At 35.7% G+C, this 23,757-nt stretch overlaps 1 protein-coding gene across 7 annotated transcripts in view; it reads left to right on the forward strand.

The window, feature by feature from the left end:
• Positions 1 to 23,757, forward strand: part of ANKS1B (ankyrin repeat and sterile alpha motif domain containing 1B) — a 450,718-nt gene that overhangs the window by 173,476 nt on the left and 253,485 nt on the right. For all 7 annotated transcript variants that reach the window (XM_075080262.1, XM_075080270.1, XM_075080279.1 and 4 more), the window contains exon 12: positions 6,374 to 6,554. In XM_075080262.1, the coding sequence (XP_074936363.1) occupies positions 6,374 to 6,554 (181 nt within the window). The remainder of the gene's footprint in view (positions 1 to 6,373; positions 6,555 to 23,757) is intronic.

Below are 23,757 nucleotides of genomic sequence, written 5' to 3' on the forward strand. Positions count from 1 at the left end.
CCATCCTTGAGTGTGACACTAATGGAGAAATGATCAAAATATGCTGATGGGCCATGAGATTACTGTAAAGAAGTATGCAGTTGCTGCTCATGCAGGATGCAAGAGGTGTCTTTCTCGAAATTAAAAATCAGTCATACAGAAATTTCTAGGACTTTGGCACTGTGAAGCCATTAAAAATGTATTTAGTTTTAAAATGCATTATGCTTTTAGTAATGAAAAGGATCTACAGTTAAAAAACAGTAAAACCATTATCTCTTTTTTCTTTTTCTTTTTTTTTTTTTTTTAATTCCCATCATCTTGTAAGGTCCCTGTTGTGGCTGCTTGGGCTATATTTGTTGCCAGCCATTGTGTAATTTCTGCCTTCTGCTCTTAAACTAAATTAAGATGTTGAGAAGTAAAAGCAAGAATGTCAAGATGGGTGCTGAAACTGCCTTTATTTTATCTTAATTGTAGTCATAATTTAAGATAAGGTTCTATGAAATGAAAAAAGATAAAATTGTATTACCTTATTAAGAAGACAATGTGTCTTCAGCTTGTTTAACACAGTATTTTGGGGCTTCACAGAATAATTGATTCAGGAGTCTAGTAGTAGTTCAGTGCAGTCTTTTGCTTCTAGGTGACGGAGAAGAATCAAACCCAGATCCATTGTAATCTCCAGGTTTTGCAATTTCAAGGCTACTTGATCATCTTAGTTCGGATCCTATAAATCAAAAAACTCTTGGCAGCAGCATTGACTGTTGAGGATGTATCAGGCCTGCTGATTTCTGCAAATCAAAACTGAGGTACTGGGGACAGGAGTAAGTGAAAAAGCCTGTTGTCTCATAGGCTGCATTTTGCCAAGAAAATTACGAATGTTATGGGATTTTATGTAAGTGTACATGAGCAAAAGAGACAAAGACAGAAACAGAAATGGTATGTTGGAAAGTTGAGGCAGAGGACAGAGACTAAGAGACCGTAAAAGTGATGTGAAAGTTGTATTTGTAAGGGAGGACAGAGGTTAAAATAGGATGCATTGAAGGGCAACGAGAGGGCTGTAGTGACTGATAAAGTCAGTGGGAGATACGACTGTTAGGGAGTTCATTTGAGAGACATTGTTGACAAAGGCACAGAGAAAGCAGAGAAGTAAGGTTTGGAAGACCAAGTAGAACTGGAATCAGCTAGGATATGGTGAAGGGAGTTTTAGAGTAAAATAAGTAGTTTTGGAGGGAATATAGCAATAGATAGGAGAAAACTGAGAAAGAAGAAGAGAGTGAAAGGAGAAATGAGTGTGCAGAAAGAGAATGGGATCTTAAGAAAGAAGGAAGCTGGAGAAAGGAAAATTTCTGAAGTAGGAGTGAGTTGATCAGAGAATGAGAATGGAATCATCTGGGCAGGTACCAAAAAGAGGGATTTATGCAGCCACAAGACAACACTTACACTGTGTTATGTATGTGGGATGAGCCTGGGGGGAAGGGACTGCAGCCTCTTACTTTCTTTGGTAAGTGTGTATTTTATGTGCTAGCTAGAACTTGAGAATGTGGGTCCAGTTCTCTATTCTATCATACCTTTTCTACATGATATAATGCAACTGAAACCAGTCTTTACATCATGTAGGGCAGCTGGATTTTGGCAGGATTTGCCAAATGCAGAATATACTCAGGCTTATTGGTTCTCAGTGATTTAATGAGCCACACATCTGTCCCTTGGGAAAGCCCTATACCCTAGTTCAGCGTCTGTAAAATGGGGCTAATAGCTCTACCATAGTGCAGAGCAGTGTTGTGAGAATTAAATCTTTAAAGACTGTGATGGTGATGTGTATACAAATCCCAAAGATAAAAGAAGGCAGAGTCACAAGCTTGTATTGCAGAGTATTTCAAGGCTGGAAAAATATTTTTATTTTAAGTTGAGCAAGGAATTTTGCCCTTTGCCCTCTGCTAAATGTTGTGAGAAATATTTGAACAATCCCTTGCATGCTGATAGCGTTACATGCAAGTCATAGTAGCATTACAGAATTTGCATGCCTCTTCCACTCATGGGAGCATTAAGTAAGTCCTTACTTGTCTTTTTAAAATAAAGGCAATTCCATATGTGTATTTTGATAATACCTTTCCTGTTTTGCACTGTTCAAAGTGGTATCTTTCATTGATATTTGTTCACTACTGACTTAACATAAAAATGCTCTTACTAGATCTGATTTGAAAGTTGTTTAAATGTTGTTATTGCAATACCTTTAAAGATTTTTGTTTATATCATCAATGCAAAAGCAAAAATATAAGGTTTCTTCATTAGCCTGTTTTGGTATGCTGTTTTAGGATAGTCTAGGGTTTTCTAGGTCATTATTATTACAACTGAAATAATAGTAATGAAGAAACATTTTAAAGTAAACAAAATCAATCATTAAAGAGATTTATACAGAACAAGTAAATTAAATACATGAAAGTAACGAATAAAGAAAATCTACTTAAGGACAAATCTGCATGTGGTTATGTAGCATGCGCACTGGAGTGGAGTTAAGCCATAAGTATGCTGCAGTTTCACAAGGGTTATCTAAGTGTGTGCAGACCTTCTGAGTAGTATGAGGCAGACATGTAATGTAATGACTGACAAAGCTGGCTTTGATACAAAGAATAAAGGAAGCATCACCTCTTTGGGATGGAGTTTTGTGTTTGTACAATCTCCACAGCTATAAAACCTTGACCCCTGACTACGTTTCCTGGATATTATGGTATTTCGTGTAGTAAATAGTCTTCTTAGCATTATTCAGGACCTATCTTGAGAGACCTCGAGTAACTTTCAAAGATGCAGTCTGGGAAACCAAGGTACAAGATTCCAGTAAGTGACTCATTGACTCGCTACACATTCTACCCAGAATTTGGCTCCAGATTCTAACAAATGTAAGGTATCCAGAGTGCCTACATGTGAGCTAGATGTGGGATTCAGTCTGGGACTAAAACACCTATGCTTTCATCTCTGTATATAAGAATCTCTGTCTGATTTGGATATCTAAACTCCCATCGTGGTCAGGAGAGATGTAGATTTCAATTCGGTAGCCTAAAACTAGGCATCTACTGTCATTTGAGGTGCCATAAATGTGTCTTTGACATGCACGTGGAGGCTGTTAGGTAAGATATGGGGCACACAGAGGGGAGACCTGCACTCTTCTGGATGGCAGCCTGAGGCCAGGTGGGATGCCCCAGGGAATCCCCAGTGGTGGTGGATACCTATATTAAGAGAGGTGAACCAAGGTGTCTGGGTGAGCTGAATTGTTCTCTGGACTCTATTGATTGTATTGACTAGATCTCAGTTGACTGTAATGGGAGCTTAGATAGCTAGTGTATATGTGAATAGCTATGCTATAAATATAGTTATCTAAATCTGGAACTGAATTTAAGGATAACTGTAGGAAAACCCCAATGTTTTCTACAGTTTTTGTGCAAACTGTACTTTAGAGAGACGCAGAGGGATGCAGTAAATAGAAACTGGTTTACTGCATCTCTCTTAGAATATATTAATGAAAAAATAGCATACTTCAACAACATAACTTCGTACAGGACCCAGAAAAGGTGCAAGAGTCTCCTCTAGTTAGCTACAAATGGTCAGATCCTAGATTCCTGTGTAATTATATAGAAAAATTATTAGCATGTTTTGACAGATGGACCTTGTTAACTCCAAACAATATAGCAGAAGTGTTATGCTGTAGAGCACTAGAGGCTGTGTAAGGTTCTGTACAGAATCCTTAGATTGGAAAGACATATTAAACTGAGATATGTTTGTCTGAATTAATAACATAATATCGAAGCCCAAAATAATATAGGTGGTATTTTGTATCACCCAGGTCAGTAGATACATGTTAGCAAGAACAAACGGAGAACATGTTTATAGCTTCCATAATCATCTCTGAAAATCGCTCTAGGCTTACTTGATATCATTAACCCATGTCTCCAGAGCAAATCATAGCTATTGATTGATGGACATCTTTTCAGAATTTGTGAGCATTTGCAAATTATACTGATATTTAAAAATGCTTCAGAAAAGTTTGGGGCTTTTTTTTGTTTGTTCCCTCCCTCCCCACACCTCATCAAGACCTTGCAGGTATTTTTGTGAAACTTTTTAAAGATGTTAGCTTGAAATACTACACTAAGGCGTAGTGAAGCAGCTGATCATCCATAAGTTAGTACAAAGCCATATGATGTATCAGATACTGCTATTCGTACTCCAAGAAAGGGGCACACAGCTGAAACTATGGCTGGAGACCTGGCTGGATGAAGGCCAGAGCAGTTTTTGAAGCTGCTTAGGAAGACTGAGCTGGATCATCCCAGCTGCCTTTTTAGGTAGGAACTGTCTCAGTTTTGGAATAATCAAAGATCCTGTACATCATGTTACTTGAAGTGTCACCTTTCTAACTCAGAAGCTGAATTCCTGCGAAATCACAAAGACAACATTGTTTGGGAAAGGGACAGGAACATGTTTCTAAATGACCAGAGATCTTTTTCAGTTTTAGAAATAATCAGGTCATTGATGAATTTGTTGTCTAGCAAAACTGTGCAGTTTAGGTTTAACTAGTACATGTGAATATTTTTGGTCTGATCAGAGAGTTATTTTGGCTCAGGTCCCAAACAATGACTTTTAACCAGGCTGTTTGATGTTGGAGTCTGTCCCTGTTCATTGAACTCTCCCATGAAATTACTAGCCCTAGGAGTCAGCCTTTCAAATCAGAAGCTGTTTTTAATTATTAAAGAAAGTAAATCCCCTCATTAGACTGTAGATGAGTTCCAGATGAATGCCCAAATTTACCCTGTGCAATTTTTCTCAGTTTTAAGAAGACACAGTTAATTCACATGGTGCCCAACACAACTTTAGCAAACAATCAACATTATGCAAACCTAAGCCTATTCGAGTTCTTGTCCGACATGTTTGATAGAGTGAATTTTTAGCAAAAACTGTCTAGTTCTGTATTTGTAACAAAAACATTGCAGGGCTCATAACCTAAAAATGAAATAGACCACAAACAAAATTGAAAATTACTCCACTGGGATAGATTGTATTTTAACAGGTAGTTCTAAGTAAGGTATGGTGAATAGCTTCATGGTCCAGGGAAGATCTTATTGCTCCCAGGGCAACAATTTGGTCTTGACACTAATAAAGTAGCAAATTCTTGACCTTTACAAATATTCTGACCTGTTAAGCCTGACATGCTAAAACAAGAAGAGTTAAAGCACCCTTTACTCTCTTTTTCGAAAGCCTTTAGTTATCTAAGGCAGCAGGTCCTGAAACACTTTTCACTGTACTGAAATAAATATACAGACAGCTGTACACCTGGATGCAGGGCCTCCTCTAATTTGGAAGAGACATCTAAGGTTTCAGGTCATTGGTCTTGAAGCAGCAAGGAGCATCGTGGGGATAGGATATTCTGAGTATGGAGCCATATGAGTGCTGCAACAGACTATTTAGCATGACATTGCAAACCATCAGTGGTCTGTGGCTTATAGTCCGTGACATGGAGCACTAAGGTTATGTCTATATTAATAAGTAGTGCAGTGCAATGGAAACAGATCTGTGTAGCGAAAAAGTTGTTGCTGACCTGATGATCACAGTATATAGGTTTCATTGGTTTTAATTTGGGCTAGCTTTAGTGTGATCCTATGGTCAAAAGGTCATAAAGAGTTGGAGCACATTTGGTGTACAATTCTGTAATATACTTTATGGTGCAGATCCATCCAAAAGGAATGAGTTTCTCATGCTCTGAAGCTGCTCTGCAATCTAAAGCACAGCCATTAAGTTGGGTCAATGAAGAGGTTCACTTCAAAAGTAAATGTTTCATACAACTAGTATCAAGTTTTTCACTATTCCATGAAAACTCCTGAAGAAAGCTTGATTTTCATGTGTGTTTTTTAAGCTGACACTTTTCCCCTAAGCTTTTATACATTGCAGTCTTTGAATGTTTAAGACAGCCCTTCATAAATTGTATAAACAGCCGAGGGTTGCTTTTGAGGGATGAGTGCTTGGTATTATATTGTAAATTTCATTACACAGGCATCAGTGGTCTAATTCTTTTGCAAGATGTACCCAGCAATGCAGCTGGTGAAGAGCTCCCTTTCTTACCGAAACATGATTGCAATTATTACATGCAAGGCTGTAAAGCCCTATTTTATTTTTAATTAAATTGATTAGAATGAAGACATGCATTTTTTTTCTAATAAAAATTAATTCAAATTATGGAAATTATTTCTACACAACACAGCTTGTATATGATATGTTTTTTACTAGTATAACCTTTGAGCCAAATAAAAACAGTAAAAACAGAGAAACCCTAGGTAAATTTATTAAATGTCAAGTAATGAAAACTACAAAAAAGGTCTGTATTTTTCACCCAAAACCTCTGTTTTTCTTGTAGCCCAAGCAGCGCACATCAATAGTATCTTCTCTGGAATTTCACCGAATGAATCACAGCCACAATTATTTTGAAATAAACTCATCCATTGGATGTACAAGTTTTATTTCTACTCCTGCAATCAGTCCAGCTAATTATTCCTTTGGATCTCTGGAATACAGTGTTGAAGAGAGAGGACTTCCAGGTATAGAAAAAAAAGCTTACTTTGCCTATTAACAAAGCTGTATAAAACTATAGGTCTGTGGGTTTAAGCTGGAATTGCTGTTGTCTTTGGTAGTGAAATACATTAATCATAAATACACAAAATTATTCCTGTTTTTTTTCTTCTGCTCCTCAGCAAAGGGTTCCCATATTTCATTACCAATATTATTAAAATATACTTTTTCCTGATTATTATATTTTGAATAAATGAAACTTTGCTTTGCAGTAATGCCTAAAATTCAGGTATTGTACATTTTGAAATTATGATGACTCAGGTACACATCTGCTTTTATCATTGTGTGTTCAGCATACTCTAATATGAATTTTAAGTTGGAAAACTGTAATTAGAAATCATTATCTAACCATCAGTAAAGATGAGGAAGGGAAGATTTCTAAGGAATCTGACATTGTTTCTGCAGTAATAACGGGATTCGTTAAAGCAAAACTTTAATATATTTGCTCTGATGATAAGAATTGAATAGAGTGATAGTGTGATTCTAACTGTGAAGGCTTTATCTGTATGTAGAGGTTTACATAATGAAAATGCTTTAAAAATTATTAAAATGGTTTCTTCTTCACAGATCAAAACTTCAGGAGCAAGAAAGTGTCAGTAAACCGTGCATTTAGCTACTTCTGTCCCTTCAAATTTCATATGCAAGTTGCTTTATTGAGGCTAAATTTGTAACAGAAGAGTATAGTAGTTGGGAAGGATGATGTATTGAAACAAATGTCTCTGATAGCTAGTTTATGTGATCTGCAGATGGAGTTTCTTTTAAAGGGATACTGTACTTAAGATATAAATAAAAGTAGATTACTATAAAATAAAAAAATAATACAAATGTTGAAATTCAGTACAAACTTATCAGTTGGCTTGTGTAACACTGGTTTTCAAATGGGATGAATCCTCTGCATTTCTGGTTGGTAAGGTTCGAAAATTCTGAAAACTGTTGTTTTTAAATGGTAAAAAAATTATTCATTTCATCGTTAGATCAAAGGAAAAATATACTGTTAAAGAACTGTCATCAAATAAGTTAAGAGTGCAAAACCCCATAATCTGTTATGGTGAAGAAAGAGTTAAAATTATCAGAAACTATTAATATTGTTTTTCTTGGGCTGGCTGTGTCATTATCTTGAAACTAAGAGAATGTGCTTATATTTATGGATGTAACCAATATTTTCAAGTCTAACTGGAAATAATTAATTTGAATTATATCTTTTATTCAGGGGTGTGGGGTAATTTGATTGTTTAAGGGCATGGGTGTTTTTTGTTGTTATTGTTTTTTCTACTGTGAATTCTCTGCAGTGATCACAATTTTATTCTGGGTAGTTGAATGATACTACATATGTCTTGAAGTTTAAAAGCAAAAATGAGAAAACAGAAAGAACATTCATTGGAATTAGATAATGAAATTCTCCAGATTCCTGCTGTTGCACAGTTCTGGTTGAGTTCTTCATAATACCTGGATTTGCTTTACTTTTGTCTTCTTTGGTTAAGTTTACAATGGACTGCACTCAGTAACTTTTAATCACTGCATTTCATTTGGTCTGAAATCAGAATGATAGTATGCTTATTAGAACTGCACATTTCTAATTTGTGGATGATTGGATTTATGGACTGAGTGGAAGCTGAATTTCCTCTTGCATCTGCTAGAAAGCTAAGGAAAAATAACAAAGACAAAATGACTAGTTCCGTAGTTCTGGGCATCCTCTACAAGTTTTTCAATAAGTACAGTTTATCATAAGTAAATCATTAATTTATCATCAGTAAATGAAATAATTATAGTAAAAGTGCAATTCCCCACTCCCCTTCTCAGATGGTTTCTATCCTAGAATTATTTAAGTAATATACAGGATCACAGATTAGACACAATCTTAGTCTGAATGAAAAAAAACAGCATTTTATTTTCTTCATTAATGTCCTTTCGAGTCCTTAATGATAGATGATGCACTGTAATTCTGCAAGAGACAAGGAGTACTAATGTGTAAAGAGAATTGCAAAATCCAGAAAGAACAGATAAAAACTGTCTCTCTTGGAAGAGTCTCTGAGGTTTGTCTCTTACGTAGATTGTTAAAAGCTGAAGCTTGAATAATAATGGTCAGCAAGGAGTAGCAGAAGCTGATGTTTCACTCAAAGATTCCTTGTTCCTTTTCCAGATCTACAGTGACAGAAATTACAATTCATCATATGTCTTGATTATAATCCTCTGAATTGCCAACTGGTTCTGAAAATTCATGGAAGATCTGCACCTTAAAAGAATGTTTAGTTCAATAATAATTAAGGATTTGTGGGCATTTGAGTGTTTCTTTCTGTATTATATTCTTGGGCATTTATGTGTCTCTTTTTTTCTTTTTAAAACATCGTCAACAGAAAGCAACAAATTATTTTATCATGCTTATTGAGGTCAAGGGTCTTCTGGCTGACCAGAGAGAAACAACGTACAGAAGGAATCAATTTTCATAGTAACTGCAGCTAGTAGTTTATTGTTGCCTTCTTTGACACAATCAAAATACTTTTTACAGGATTTCTAAATCAGGAACTGCCATCTAAATAAGGCATTAGTATTTAACTACTCAGTTTCAGTGCTTTTTACGTGTTGTTTTTTGTTTTCAGGAAACTTGCAATGATTCATTATCATTCAGATGAGAGTGGTAGATGAATACAACAAAATAATTATTCCAATTCTAAAATCCTTCATCATTTTACTTCTACCTCAATAGTCTACTACCAAAGAAGACTCAATCTCTTGTAACTTTTAGTGGATTAGAGGAAATTCCTTTTTATATTTGGGGATCACGGTTTTACTCTTGGTGTTTGCTAATACCCTACATCCCCTGATTTGAAACGGGGATCCCGATTTTCAAGAAGTGTATTTCTATCAAGTAGGAAACAACTGAACTCTACCACAGAACTATATTGTCTGACTGACAGCATATGACAACATTTTCTGATTAATTAGCTGGAGAACAGTTCACATATAATGGTAAGTATGTGCTTTAGCTTTGCAATCAGGTGGTCTTGTAGTGTAAACAAAACCGTGTATGTTGCCTACACAGATGGCAGAAGATACCTTAATTTCAGGTTGTCTGCAACTAAAATGTAAGGATAAAGATTCTGTTATTTGTTCTGAACTTTTACTGGTGGAAGAACCTGCAACAAGTTGATAGAAACTCTTTTCTCACTCTAGTATACATAGGGCAGACTGTGAATGCAGCTTTGGTGTGGCCTATATTCACAGCTTTATTTGCAGCAAGAACATTGACTTCATAGAAGTGTTCTCAAATTCAGAGTGAATGATCATGCTTTTATAGCGCTGCGTTTCACCTCAAGTTGGAGGTCACTTTCTATACTAAAAGTGAGTCCACTCCATTGCACAAGGAAGTAATTACTGTACGTAACTCTGTTATGGCAAGATGCTAGTCATTTCCTTGATCATCTGAATACATGTTTAGTAGGTGTTTTGTATGATAACAAAAAAGAAAAATTAAAGACCTGGTAGTCAGTTGATGGTTTTATTTGTGAGATATTCCTTATATAACTTTGACCATGAGCAGACCACTAGATGTGTCAGATCATTCATTCCAGAAGAGGGCAGTCTGTGCTTTCAGGGAGATACCTCTCTGATATCATCTATGCCTTGTTATATACATCCATAAAGTTCTTTGGAAACTGTAAATCTTGAAGATTGAAGGCAATAAAATCGTGGGCATCTTGGTAATGTCAGCGTGGCACAATCAACACTTGCAGCTGAAATTTTCACTCTGGATTATTTTACTTTTCATTCTTATATCTTTCATTTTTATATTTTCATTTATATTTCATTTCTGACTGCTTGATCAGTCAGAATAATGGATCTTTCTCTAACCCATATTAACTTCATTATGTCTTCTTGTACTGAGTATAATTGGGTTGTGAAATTAAAAAGACAGTTCTGCAGATATTCTTGTTCTGTTTCAGATCAGAAAACAGATCTGTACTCAGATGCATGTATGCAGCAAAAATGTCAGCAGTTGTCTGTAGGTAATCTAATTGCAATCTTTATTTTAAGTCCATGAAAATCTTTAAATTTTAAGGAAATTCTGTATACCATTCATTGTAGAAGAGCATACAGTTTTTCTCTCACCTTCTTGTGGTGCCTAAAGGTACATGCTGAGTGTATTTCTTAGTTACAAAGTCTGTCTCCACTGTAGGACCTTAATACTCTTTTTACGTGTCTTGTTTTCTGACTTTGAGCAACATTATTTCACTCATCTAAGAAGGCTACTTTGTTCCTTAGAACAATCCAGAATGTGCAATTCAAGAATTCAGTCTTTAATACGCAGACTATAATTTTTTATCTTCTAGCACAAAGAAGTAATATTTGAGTCACACCTTAGGTTTCTTCTAGAAGCGTCTTCAGATCTTTCTTTAAAGTAAATATCTGATCAAATTGTTATGTCACATAAGCCTGATTTTTCTGAAGCAAAAGCAGACCTACACTTAAAGATAAGCTTGCAGTTTTCTTTCTCTTTTGAGAGAATCAAGATATTCAGCGTATTACTGTGAATGTTAGAAAGTATCAGAAACTTTGTTCAGAGGTCTGGTCTAAAATTTCTGGCTATGTTGCACTCATAGACACAGTCAAAATTTATTCTGCTGCAGGAATGTGTCATTAGCAAAGCAGCTTTTGAAGTAGGGCACATATTTGTCTATATTACTTTATTATTCAAATATCTAGTTTATTAAGATCTCATATGAAAAGATCAAACTGTGATGTCTACGTAGACTCTTCAAGCCTTGTTCATCAATTATAAAAAGTTTTGGAATTACTAGAAGTTAAATACAAAATGAAAGGAATGCAAAGAAAAAAGAAAATGCCTTTTATTGCTAGAGGGTATTTTTAGATGTGCTATATGTACGTTCGTGGTACACTGTCTTTATTAACAATGCCTTACTAATTACTAGAAGAACATGTGGTTTTCCAGTGACAGAGAAAGGGGAAAATATTGGTGTTTAATGAAATAAACATAATCAACAAATGCTGGTAAAGAAACCATTCCCATCTCCTGTATATGGACATCTGTGCTTCCAGTGGGGCAACATCTGAAAAAAAATGGTATTACTGAGTACTGAGCCTGTCCTGACCTATCATTCATTGAGAGCTGTTTTCTAGATGAAATGCCTGAGAAGGTCAAATTCAAACCCTCTTGTCTCTAGTTTTTAATTTTCCTCATCATCTTGATTACAATACAACAAGGTTAATGGTTACAATATAAGTAGTTTAACGTTGGACTTGATGATCTTAAAGGTGTTTTCCAACCTAAACAATTCTATGATTCTATGATTCTAAAATCTGCCAAGGCGTTCTTCAAATCAGGTTAATTTAAGCCTTTTTATCTGGTTTTTTTTCCCTTCAATTTATAGCCAAGTTCAACTGAGTGCGATTAGTAAGACATAGTAGAGCTATTCCAGGAACTGCTAGTGGGGATCATACTTGGTACCGTCTCAAACAATTTCTGTTTTGTTCTAATTAAGTTGTCCAGCAGATGCAGCATGTTAATGTCTCCTTATGTTTCCCTTCTTTTTGCTGCTTCTAATTCCAGCCTTTGCACAGTTATCCAAGGCAAAGATACAGCCTGTCCCACAGGAACAGAGAAATGTAGGGTTAATTAATATTATGAACTTTTATTTGTTAACTATTATTGTCTTTGCACCTTCCAATTTCAAAACATCATACTCCATGAAGCTCATTGTAATTATATCTCACTGTTAGAAATACGTCAACATGCAGTGTATAATGTCCAAAAATCTGATGGCAGAAAGATTAAGTTAGGCGATGCCTGGAAAGCTGTACATGAAACTGGCTCCTGTTGTTCCAATCAAACATAATATGTTTTTTTGGAAGAAACTGATCTTCTGTGCTAGCATTTGCATGAAACGTTAGATAAAATAAGCCCCTAAATCCTATGCCACCTGAACTTAAAAATAATCTTGTTGGAAATAGTTACATTTTCCCAACTTAAACTTCTTGACAGTGTCACCTAGATGCCTATATGATGTTGTCTTTTAGTCTTTTCTCGGGCATAAATGAATTATCTGGGCTAAACCCACTTAGTAACTGTTAGTGTGAAACTGCTCTCCAAACATACTGTTTCACATGTCACTAACTGTGTGGATATTCTGATTGCTAAGTCAATAGTAAACTAATATGAAAATAAAACAATTTGAAGCAGGCATATTGGAGGAATAAAACTGCAGATGAGTCTCTAAGCCCTGTTGTCAGAGAAAACATTGGGTGTGTTAATAAAACAATAAATGACATGAACAGCTAACCTCTTTTCAAATTAAATTCTGAACCATCTGACCACATGTGGATAGGCATGTGTTGAGCATATGTGTGTGCATATCTTTTATTCAAATGGCTATTCTTCAGAGGATTTGCTCTTTTCCCCCTTGTTATTTGCTTACTATGAATAAAACCAATTAGCAATTGTTGACAATACAGGGGAAAAACAATCCCATGTAATATGTAAAATACATTTACTAATTTTGAAAGCCTAAATTCTTAAGCCTCAATCCGGCAAGCAGGAAGGTAGGAAATAGAGCAATGCTGTGATGGGTGGAGATGAGAATATCTTAGATACTATCCTAAAATTGGCGAAGATTTCCCTCAGGATCCTTAGGGACCACTATGTGTTACTCTACAGTCAGCTTCAGGTAGTAGCGATTTTTTTTTGCCCCTAAAGTGAACATAAAGTAATGTATGCACGTTTGTGTACATATGTATTTGCACTATTAAAATCTATTACACTTCATTTAGTTGCACACATCCTCTTCTTTGTGAGATGACAGAACAGACACGTAACGGTGGTTCGTCACATCATAAAATGTTTTCCTGAAGGAATACCAGATATTACAACAGTAATCCTATGAAGAATTTTTAAAGACCTTCTTTGGAGGAACAGGTTATGAATGCAATTGTTAGAAGCAATATAATTTACATTTTAATTATATATATCTGATGTGTAGTTTTCCAGTTATAATAATTATCTTGACATGTAAGGTCAAAAGAAAAATACTTTCTGTAGTGTTTCATTTACAATTCTTAGCCATTTCTAGAAACACAGTAACTATAGGCAATACTCATATTTATCTGATTGTCATCTTAGTCAAATCTTTGCTTTGCTGTTTTGGGTTTTTTTACTAAGCTGGAAGCAAAAGAACTCCTTAACTTGTAGTGGGACCATTTGCAGAGACAGCTCATTTTAGTCTTTAGGCTGTCAGCATGCCTTCTGTTGTTCCCTTATCTTTCCTTTGGACATTTTTTAAATAAGATGGACCAAGCTCTGGAGGGATGCTCGTGAGAACTTCGTTGGTCAGAGTGGCCATTGCAAGATGAGGGCTATGAGAAAGAGCACTAGGATGTTTCAGTCTTCAGTTCCTCACAGTATTGTTTGTGGTACAGTTTTATTTCACTCTGTGAATGCACTTAAGCTGATTGTAGCATTATTTAGAATATTCTATCGTACATTTCAATTTAGTTTTCTTTTCTCACTATCATGCCCTCTTATTCATATTTAATTGCTTTTCTGCTTCTCCTCACCAGACTATTTCTATCTTTTAGAAAGCTTTCTGCTCACCGCTATATTTCTGAGCCCTATGTGAGATGATGAGAACTGAAGGAAATGGCAAACACATGCCTGTTTTTTTTAAAAGAACTTTTAGTCCTCTGAGCATACTTAGTGACCTCCAGTTTAAAACAAAACAAAGCAAAACACTCTCTGTATTACATACTAACCAGTAACGAAGAATTTTATCAGTTTTCTTTTCTCCTAAGACCGTTCTGAAATAAAAGACAATTTTTATTTCTCTTTCTTACTCTCTGTGCATGTAACTCAACTACATCTTTTTCTATTTGCTGTTCCTTGCTATCCGGTTGTAATGCTACTATCATTTGCTGTAATAAATCTCTCTTTTATGTTGTTCCACACTGTATAAAAAAATGGTCTACATGTGCGGGAAAACAAGCCTTCTGTACTTTTGGTGAATATCCAACAACTAGGGTAAAGTCAGTCTTACTCATTACCTAATTAACTAGGTATTTTATAACCATCTCTAGTTGAACAATGTAAAAGAGATGTGTATCAGAGTACATTGCAGGTAGTACAGTCCTTGCAGACAATGAAAGTTTGATGCTCTTTAGTCAAAGGAGAAGATTGAACCCAGATCTCTCTCTTTCTGGAATCACTTTGTCTATCAGCTGTCATTTTCACAGAATCACAGAATGGTAGGGGTTCGAAGGGACCTCTGGAGATCATCTTGTCCAACCCCCTCTGCTTCAGCAGGGACACCTAGAGCAGGGCGCACAGGACTGTGTCCGGGCGGGCATTGAATGTCTCCAGGGAAGGGGAATCCACAACCTCCCTGGGCAGCCTGTTCCACTGCTCTGTCACCCTCATAGGAAAGAAGTTTTTTCTCATCTTTAAGTGGAACTTCCTGTGTTCCAACTGGTGTCTGTTGCTCCATGTCCTGTCATTGGGCACCGCTGAAAAGAGTCACCCCATCCTCTTGACATCCACCCTTCAGATATCTATAAGTATTGATAAGATCCCCCCTCAGTCTTCTCTTCTCCAGGCTGAACAGACCCAAGCCTCTCAGCCTTTCCTCATAAGCGAGATGCTCCAGTCCCCTGATCATCTTGGTAGCTCTCCGCTGGACTTGATCAAGCAGTTCCGCATCCTTCTTAAACTGAGGTGCCCAAAACTAGACACAGCACTCCAAATGCGGTCTCGCATTTTGTTGATCTGCTATCATTTTGTCTAAAATGGAGATGACATGGAGTCCCAGAATTTTTATTTTAGCCTTGAAACCCATTTTTTTCCAGCAGGAATTAGTCAATAAATCTCAGACACTCAAGAATGGTTTCAGGATGACTGAATAGATATTATTATAAACAAAGATGAAAATTTTATGTCTGTTTTTTCATACGTTATTGAAGAACTTTACACAGTAGCTAGTTTGATAGTTTGTAATTAGGTAAGAATTCAAAAAGATACTGGCAAGTTTGGAAAAAATGAAAAATAGTCCTTGCTCTCAGCAGCGTTTCTACGCTTCAGTAGAATAATTGCACAAATTCAGGATATAACAAGTAAAATAAATTGAAATTGTCAAGATGTTTCTTTGAAAATCTATAGAATCACTCTATGTTATACCTAATTTTGGGCTTGGTCATACAAGTTCTGTATATGGGTGTTCATTTTATATTTCTAGTTGTATGTAGCTCTAATTGTAAAGTTGTATAAACTGAAAGGAGTTTTTTCCATTTCTAATTTTTACATAGAGACTCATTATCCTCTTAGAGTTATGCAGAGGATTCACTGAGAGTTTGGACTTATTCAGATGAAGAAGATAGGGGCAGATGGCCATGTCTGGGGAGGATACAAAGCTGTACTCTGAAAATATGTTAGAACTGTCAGAGACCCAAATGACTAAATTCTCAGAAGTTTAACAAAAACAGAAGGATATAAAATAAAAAGCATTAGAAAGGCTGCCCTGAGTAAGACTAAAGTTTTGCCTGCCCTGTATCATATTTGACAATGATCAAACATGAATGCCTTTGGGAAATGTGTAATTGCGAAAAAAAAACCTCATAGTGACACCTCTTCAGAATGCCATTACAGCCTTCAGCTATTTGCAGCCCAAGATCTTCCTGGATATTTCCTACATATTACGTAACCTTAGTAAATTTATATTGTGTGATTTATCCATTCTCCATTGAACCCATGTATAATTTTTGTACCCACAAGACATTATTGCAAGGAGTTCCACACTTAACTAAGTATCTAATCCTCATGAGAGGGTTGCACCTTTCATTTCCAATCATTTAGAAATTCAGAAGACTGAAAAGTGGGTCCATTGTTTATGTTATAGAACTTTCATTTGTGTGACTGGCACCTAGCAGATTGTGACACCAGCTGACGCCAATTTTCTGCATTTCAGCAGAAACTGAGAACTAAGTTTCATAGAACTAAGACTCTTCATTCCTGAGACATAGAATCATTTTCTTTTGGATTGTGGCTTTTTTTTTCTAGTTACGGATATTTTTCTTATATCAAGAGAAGCCCTTTGATAAATCAATTGAAAGAAAAGTCTTATTCCCACTTTTGTTGATGTTTTGTAGAGCTCGTTAGTGGCTATTTACTGTTTGTACATTTGCAAGAATGAAAGTATTGAAGGCTTAGTAGTGGCATTATTTATGTATGTTATTTCTTAATATTTAAGTCATGCTGAAGTGCCCTGTTAGGAAGGACTCTGGGTTGATCTTGTACAGCAAACAAGGAATAATAATACTCATTTCCTAAGGATTTTTTTTTAAAGAAAATGTTTAAGAATTGCTGTCTCCAGACACATCTCAGAGGAATGGCAGGATTCTCTATAGTCCTCCTTCCCCAGAATCCATACTAGCAACAGTAGGGGCAGCACACATCTCATGTCATCAAAAAAATCAAACATAGACTTCTACGTAGTCTTACTAAGGAGTTTGTATCACACTTCTGATGATCAATAATTTGTAATCTATCTGCAGTCTCTTTTTTAATGTATCAGACAGCTTGTAGCGTTGGTAATAAGATCTGTACTTCTGGTACCAGTCAGGCTTTAAGTGGCTGTAGAGAAGTATGTCCTTGCAGAATTGTTTGCAAGATGCTTACTTGTCAAGAAAGAAGAATCTCCCTGCAAAGCCTCAAGCTCTATGTGAAAACCCAAACACATACACAAAATAATTTTCACTCTAGCGTTTTTACTACCACTTTAATGAAAATCTAGTTTAGTTTAAATTCAACTTAGTTGAATTCTCTAGGGCCCAGTATGCTTGCTTTTTTAAAATTTAACCTCAAGTTTTTCTTCAAATATAATGCTCACCTAGCAGCTTTTCATTTATCAAGCTATTAAGGTATCATATATATACCCACACATATGTATATAGTCATGCTTGAGAGCTGTTTTGTTACTGTTACACTTAGCTTAAATGAGCTGTAGTCAAGAGAAAGGTAGATGTAGGTTTATTGTTCACTGGATTCTATAAAATACTAAAAACCAATACTATAATTCAATAATAATTCAATAACAAGTGATTAAAAGTTAATTTACTTTTTTTTTTGTTACTAGTTTTGGTGCTTCCCATAGAAGGACAGTGGGGTTGCTGGGGATTTTAGTTTCTGATAAATGGGTTTAAATTATGAAAAATTTACATTTCCCTATGCAACAGGGCACTAAGAGGCAGTTTAATATTGTTATTACTAAGGAAAGAGCAAAAGAGCGAAAAACAGGCATCCTTCAAGTGAATCCTGTATATCGTATACTTGCTGGATCTTAAAATACTGTCTTAGTGCCATATTAAAAATGGTGGAAGAACAAATCACGTGTATTTTTTTAAAAAAAAAAAAAGCCAACAAAGGTATAGTGCTCACACTGAAGCCCATCTTCCTATTTAATGTCAGCTAGGAGGAATACAGTTCATGCACTTTCAGATTGCTCCAGGATGTGAACCAAAGGCAACAAATGGGAACTGTCAGGAGATGTCCCAGCCAATCTAAAACACTAATGTAGATGCACCTGTAAACCTTCAGTATAAATCAGCTCCTATCATCCACTAAAGAATCAGAAGAATGAAAACAATGAGAAAGGGAGATTCTAAATATTTCAGCTATAGAAAAAGCTCTAATTGTCCCTTTTACTGTGTCGAATATCAGAAATGAGAATGACTATGAGATACATAGTTTTTGTAAAACCAAGCTTATTGTTTTGCTTTTCTGAGTTAAATTCCAGGAAAACCAATTATTAAAACCATAAATATTAAGCTATTTGAATTGCTTGGTATTTATTCAAGCAATTAGAATAACCTTACTTGCTTGCTAGCTTGCTTGCATTCCCCTGCAAAAGTGAGATGATACTCATAATTGGCCTGTGCTCCCTCCTCTTGTAGAAGGTGCCACCTTCATAGGCAAGAGAAAGGCGACACTGCAAAAGAAAGAAATAGGATAACAAAAAACAAAAATACTGCTAAAAATACAGGTCCGGGGAACACGGAAGACTGTTTTTCCCTGTATTACCAGGATTTTTTCACAAAGATAAAAACATTCATTATTTCTCTTGAGCAACATGGACTGCATGGATTATACTACCCCAAGCTTTTTTGTAGCTTAGGAGGTAGTTTTGTATCATGACCACAGAATAATAAATATTCATCACAATTTTTTTCATATTGTAAAATGATATATAGTCTGTCCACCTTTTCTTTCCCTTTCTGAGTGATGTACTCCACTTCAGAGCTTACCCTACTCTAGTAATTCCTATAGGTAAAAATTCCCTGATGATGTCATTCCAAGTCAGTGGAACTGACAGCCCATATCTGCCTACATGGTGTGTCTATGTGTTGTCAGCAGAAGTTCTCCTTGGACAGTATATCACTTACTCAGAAATACTCAGAGAACTTAGGCAGGCAGTTATGTTTTGATGGTTTAACAAGTAGCTGTTCCTCGCCTCATCTGCTGTATCTTCATGCTTTTACTCTACAACAAATGTTAATCTACTTCACAGTGAAATAGAGCTGGAGTACTGTTCCTTACCATCCGTGTAGGAGTGCTAAGAGTATACTCGTGGCCAATTACTGCAAGAACGTTGATGCTCAAGTGACACATTGCCCCTTATCACATGGCTATACTTTGAAAAAGGATGGGGAAATGGAAATATCACTAGTCTCAGTTAAAGACAAGGTAAGGAGCACCAAAGTACTAAGTGCCTTGCTTAATTTTGAAGAAAAATTTTGGAACAGACCTTTTCCAAGTTCCAATCATTTCATAATCAGACTTATGATTATTTCAGGATTTCAGAAAATTCTGAACTGGTACATTCTTTCTCTCAAGAACATTCTTCCACAGTATAGCAGCAACTGAAACATCACCTATAGCAACAGTAGCCATGGGGAAATTTTTTTTCTCCAGCAGTGAAAGAAAACCACTGTCACAGAATGTAGTACATACAATGCTATCAAAGCAAGAATATCTCATGATGGTGCTTACCTGGAATTTTGATGTAGTATACACTCTTAATGCATACTTTAGGTTTTTAGATTTTTAAATTACACTCTTTGAGTTTAATAATGTCATGTATTTTGATCTAGACTACTCTCCTCCATAGATGATGTTGGGTTGCCTTAAATACTTACATCAGCTACATAAATAATCAGCACAGATACTTTAGTTTCCTTTCTCCACCTCTTAGGATTTAATCACAGATTATTGTCTTGAATAACTTTTTAACTTCTCATTATAATTAGATATTGTGTTGTGTTTTCCTTATGAGAGCTTTATTTATTTTTATGGAAGCTATATGCACTCTTAGGACTTACAAACCAAGCCTGGTTATTGGATATGCACTTTCCTTCCATTCTCTTCTTTTGCAGCATAACCAATAGGACCACTCATGCTACTAAACACCATATTCATATACTGATACTGAGCTACAATAATTTCTACCAAAGAAAATCCACACATCAGTCTGTGTATAATTAAGTTCTGCCTCAACACCACAGACAACAGATCTTGTATGATTAGCGTCCTATCTGTAAGATATTGATTACTAAATACTGTCATTAAAGTAGTATTAGGAAAAAATTGCACAAAATAGTAAAAGCACATCAACTGTATTTCATCAACTATATTTCATAGGTATTAGTCATTTTAGTCCTAAATCTGATAACCCAAGGATAGCAACACTGATGATAGAGAAAAAAGAAAATGTTTCTGAGCAAGTAAGTTTTCGTCTAATAGAAATTTATTTCTTAGCATTCTTTATACCCCTAATTTATTCCCTGGAAACTTGAGAGATAAGCTTGAGGTAAACTAAAGAGATTGCAGCAGGTCCAGTGGTTCTTTAAGTAAATGTCAATGGTATGATTATGCTAAATCTGATGAGAAATGTGGACGCTTTTTGTATTCTGGTTTAGGAATTCTGTCACCCGTCGAAACTATGTGAGAAGGAGAACAAGAAATATGAGTTAGATAGGTCAAAAACAGGAGAGGAGAAAGCAAACAGTCAACAGCTTGGTGGTTAGGAAACTCGTCTGTGCTATGTAATCCTTCTTTCAAGTACCTGGGCTGAGCAGAGGTTTAAAGCTCTGTTTTTCACATCACTGGTGAATTCCTCAAATTCCTGGTCTTGTAGGCTCATAAGTTCTCTAGTTTCATCCATACATTCTTTTCTCAAGCTGAGAAACTTTTTGCCAGGGAAGTGTTATGGAAACCAACAGCTACATCTTGTAGATGAATTAGCATTTCTATCAAAAAGAGCAGAAAATTATGTGAAAAATTCCAAAGTTATCCTTTTCTGTAAAGTCGAACAAATGCAGTTATATTCTCTTACAAGACAGGTAAAATGAATTGCTACTGTTTTTTAATGGATATAGCAAATTGTTCTGCATGCTACCACTCATTCATTGATAACCTGAAAAAGAAATTAGACTTTTTATAAAGGAATTTTAATTACACGCTGTAGTTACATATTCCATATTATTCTTTGAAGTCACTGTATAGACCAAATCGTGCAACTATATTTTGCAAAATAAAATATTTGGTAAGATATCTATGGCTAGGACTATCTTCAGAAGATGTCATTGAATATTTGATAGTGACAATACATGCAATTCAGTAAGAAAATATGTTTAAAATGGTGTTCACCAGTTAAAATTCTCTAGGGATGTGATCCAAAGCTTATTGGTATTAGCAGAAATACCATGCTGAGTTTAGCAGGTTTCAGATAGAATCAGGCTTCAACACATTAAAAATTACTAGTGTGGAAGAGCTTTTTCTGTCTAAAAACACTGGAGGCAAATACATTAGTTCAAAACCAGTGGGATATCATTCTGAACTAAATCTATAATACTAAAGTAGAACATGTGCATGATAGGTTTGAACAGTGATTTAAAAGAGATTTGAATGAGACTGGCACACTTAACTGATGAGACTTGGGATTATTCTGTGCAGTAAAAAAGCATTTAAATCTGCATGCTTCCTTTTTTTCTAAGGGTAGGGATCAGTTTGGGGCATTTTAGCACCATACATCACTTATTTCTGTTTTAGATTCTAAAAATTGCTTTGAAGTATATGCCAGAAGCAAAATTATTTCTTCCTGTAAATGAAATAACTCTTTCTCTGTGACTGTGTAGAGTCAATCTCTGCTCAGGAAAAATGTAATATTTAAAAATAGAATAATATGTAACTCAAGATTAGCACTTTGCATTCAGAAAACATTATGGGCTAAATTGTGGCACAGTCACAAGCTATTCTGACGGAGGTGCAACAATCAAGATGATCTGTTTCAGTGAGGCACAATCTGCTCTGGGAAATAAGAGGAGGGTCTGTTGTCCATTGCATGTTATGTTGATGAGGAAGTTTACTCGAATGCTGCTGAACAGGTGGTTATTAGAAAAGCATGGGTGTGTTAGAAAAATTGGATCCATTTCCAGTATTTTTGACCCTTTCTTAAGAGTGCAAGTTCATGCAAAATACTTTGAGCCTGTTACCTAGTGTTCTCAGGTATGTCAAGTATAATGTGCTAAAAGAAAAGAGGATTGGTTTATCTCTTCAGTCCCTAGCATGAAAAGAGTTCAGGGAGAGTTGCTGTCTGCTCTTCTTGAACAGCTGTCCTGCTAGCTGGTGTAAGGTCTTATGGCAGGCTTTCACACATACACAGAAGATCAGGAGCAGTACACAGTCTGGCCCTGTACAGATTCAGAGCAGTATATAAATAGAAAATGTAGGCTTATGTTGTATTTGAAAGAGACATCTAGTTCAGACCATCACAGCTATAGTCACATGACTACTATCTGGTTTTCAGAAGATTTTCTTACCAATTTTCTGCATAACTCTGAATTCTGAAATGTTATAAGGTCGTTGCCATGAAGCGTTATGTCATCAGCTCTGTTGCTGAGGCATTCAGGGTCAATTTTATCTTCCTATGTGAGCACAGATTATAAGGAGATTTCATATAAAGTGAAGGCAGGGCATGTTATCACTAAGGATCGGATCTGTGAATCACGCTGGAGACAGTTCTAGGGTTGACCAGGATACCAAAAAGTTTTCATCAGTGGCTAAAGTGGATCTTTGAAGCTATTCTTTTTGCCACCCTCTATTCACAACCTTCCCAGATTTAGGGTGAATCCCACAATCCCTTCCAGTTTGAGGTTGGGATAATTCATTTTCTTTTAATGACCCATCATTGGGGCTCTTGTCTGCATAAAACAGGAGTGAATTTGGTTGATGATATCAAAAGTACAGTTGAGACTAAATATATGACACATGTGGAAATTATTGTGACATTCTTTTCTGAGCATCCAGATTTCTGGAAGGAGTAAATTGGATGTACTGGTGAATGCTTTAGAATACCATGTATGAGGAAGTATAATAGGATAGAAGATGCTTATCCAAAATTTGAAAGGTCTTTACATTGTTTAATGGTAGGTGGTGTAATGTTTGGGAAATGAAAGTATATAGAATGTTCTCATCTGGGATTATCTTTTGGTGACTTTGAACTTCTGTCTGGACCCAGAAATGCACAGTAAATGTGACGGCTCTTTTGAAAAGTGTGGTTAACAATAGAAATGTACTTCTCCAATGAGGTATTTACTAAAGCTGTTTGAAGCTCAAAGTCTGAATAAGCAAAACAGACACAAAAGTTGTCCCAATTACGGTTCAAGTGTGATTCTGAATATTTTTTTATAATTAGATAGCATATTGGAATTATAGAATTGTGATAAAGAAAGATTTAGTGAAAACTATGCTGCCCTGATATTTTGCAAAGAGTTACTGAAAATAAGTTAAGTGTGAAACATTTCCCAGATGGTAAAAATTCACTCGAAGGAATTTAAATTGATACTCAAAATATTGCTGTGTTCATGAAGCTCCTTTTGCATCTCTAAAAAGAAAATTGCAATGTACTCTAATCACTGCCAATTGTACTGTAATTTATTACAGGGAAGATTAAATGAACACAAAATTGCAGGTGGAAATTCGATCTCTCCCTGCATTAAAAACTTGCAGTATAATATCCTCATCTTTCAAGTTTTGACCTATTTTTGCTATATTATCATGAAACTGAGCTTTCTTCAGGGAAATATCAGTAAAACATCATGCCCTTACGAAACAACTGTCAG

This window comes from Phalacrocorax aristotelis, chromosome 1 (assembly GCF_949628215.1).
Source record: "Phalacrocorax aristotelis chromosome 1, bGulAri2.1, whole genome shotgun sequence".
Taxonomy (NCBI): Eukaryota; Metazoa; Chordata; class Aves; order Suliformes; family Phalacrocoracidae; genus Phalacrocorax; species Phalacrocorax aristotelis.